General features: G+C 52.2%; 1 protein-coding gene across 4 annotated transcripts in view; it reads left to right on the top strand.

Annotated features, from left to right (window-relative positions):
* LOC113216770 (PHD finger protein rhinoceros) overlaps positions 1 to 1,535 on the top strand; it is a 25,092-nt gene that overhangs the window by 12,880 nt on the left and 10,677 nt on the right. For 2 of the 4 annotated variants that reach the window (XM_052267809.1, XM_052267810.1), the window contains exon 2: positions 999 to 1,272. The exons of the other annotated variants lie outside the window; for them this stretch is intronic. In XM_052267809.1, coding sequence (XP_052123769.1) covers positions 999 to 1,272 — 274 coding nt within the window. The remainder of the gene's footprint in view (positions 1 to 998; positions 1,273 to 1,535) is intronic. 4 annotated transcript variants of the gene reach the window in all.

Below are 1,535 nucleotides of genomic sequence, written 5' to 3'. Positions count from 1 at the left end.
AAAACTGAAAATTTCACACTCGGTTTGTCCATCTGACATTATGATCACGTGTGAGAAAATCAGAAAGTCTCGAAGTGGGCGCAAGGAGCCATTTGAGTGTTCGCGCTCTTTTCCACTCAGGGTAGCCACCACCGAAACAACAACATCTAAGGCTTCCTCCGGGAAAGAAAGGACCAAATATTTCAAATTAGTCCGTTGCGAACGAAAAGGGGAGACTGGGTGTCCCTTAAATTATAGATGTTTAGGCAAACTCGCATTCCGTCATAGGTGCAGCCGTTTTCGAGAAAAAGACGAACGTACACACGGACAGACAGACTCACGACCGAGACAACGCCTGACCCCTCAGCAACTTGGACTGAGCTTCGCTCAGCGACTAGTCACTCTCTGACACGGGAATAGCACACCTCGCATTGGCATTTCGCATAGTGAATTGTTTTAACATATACCCATCTGAATTAATTACATCATGGCTCTATGGACAGGATAGGATAGTCACCAGGGAGTCAGCATCACATTTTGAAAATGCAACAGTAGAGGCATAAGGCATAGCACTCTTTTGAAAAAAAAAACAACCGTCCCTCTGTCATTAGAGTGCTTGAGACGCCAATCCTACCAAGAAACATTTCACAAAACAAAACAAAATATATAAAAATTTCAAAAAAAATAATCATTTTCTAAAAGTTTTCAAGCAAAATTTCCGAAATGAACATTGAATCCATAAACTTGGATAATTTTCCTTCGAAGATGGGTTTTTAAGAAATTTTCCTTTTTCCGTAAGGTTTTCAAGTCCTGTCAGGGCGTTCCTATGAATGCACCACAGTGTTGAGGTGTTGAGGGTTCGGCAAGGGAATTCCCTCGCCCGTAAGGCACCATGGCCCTGGCCCCTGCTAGCCTGGCGGGTATGCAACACCGCAAACACTGGAGCGCGCATCCAAAGAACAACCCGGTTCCTTATTACACACATTTTTAACCGCTCGTTTTGTTTTGTCCGATTGCAGAACCGCCGCGAGTGCCCCACGTGGGGGAGGAGTGTCCGGAGGGCCACGCCGGGGCGGAGCAGGAGCTCATCATCGCGTGCGCCGAGAACGGGCTGGCGTACGATGGGGAGGGGTGCCCGACGTGCCCGGCCGAGGGCTGCGCCCCGGACTGCCAGCACGCGCCGCCCGTGCCGCTGCCCACCTACCGCTGGGAGCTCGTGCGCAGGGACAAGGAGGCCTGCGTCTACCCCTGGACGCACGTGCTCAAGCCGCCACTCAAGGACCCGCCTGACAGGTAGGAGAGAAGCGCACGCGCCGCGCGGCGGTCAGCTGGGAGCGGGGCGCCTGTCGGCCGCAGGGTAGGCGACCTGCTCCACCGGAGCGCCACCGCTTTGCCTACCCTACCTTATCTTGGCTCTAGCTGGCTCCCCTACTCTCCCTCCCTCCCTCCCTCCCTAGATCCATCAGTCAGTCAGTCAGTCAGTCAGTCAGTCAGTCAGTCAGTCAGTCAGTCAGTCAGTCAGTCAGTCAGTCAGTCAGTCAGTCAGTCAGTCAGTC

Source organism: Frankliniella occidentalis, unplaced genomic scaffold (genome assembly GCF_000697945.3).
Source record: "Frankliniella occidentalis isolate FOCC.00 unplaced genomic scaffold, Focc_3.1 Scaffold59, whole genome shotgun sequence".
Taxonomy (NCBI): Eukaryota; Metazoa; Arthropoda; class Insecta; order Thysanoptera; family Thripidae; genus Frankliniella; species Frankliniella occidentalis.
This window is presented reverse-complemented; position numbering and strand designations above follow the sequence as displayed.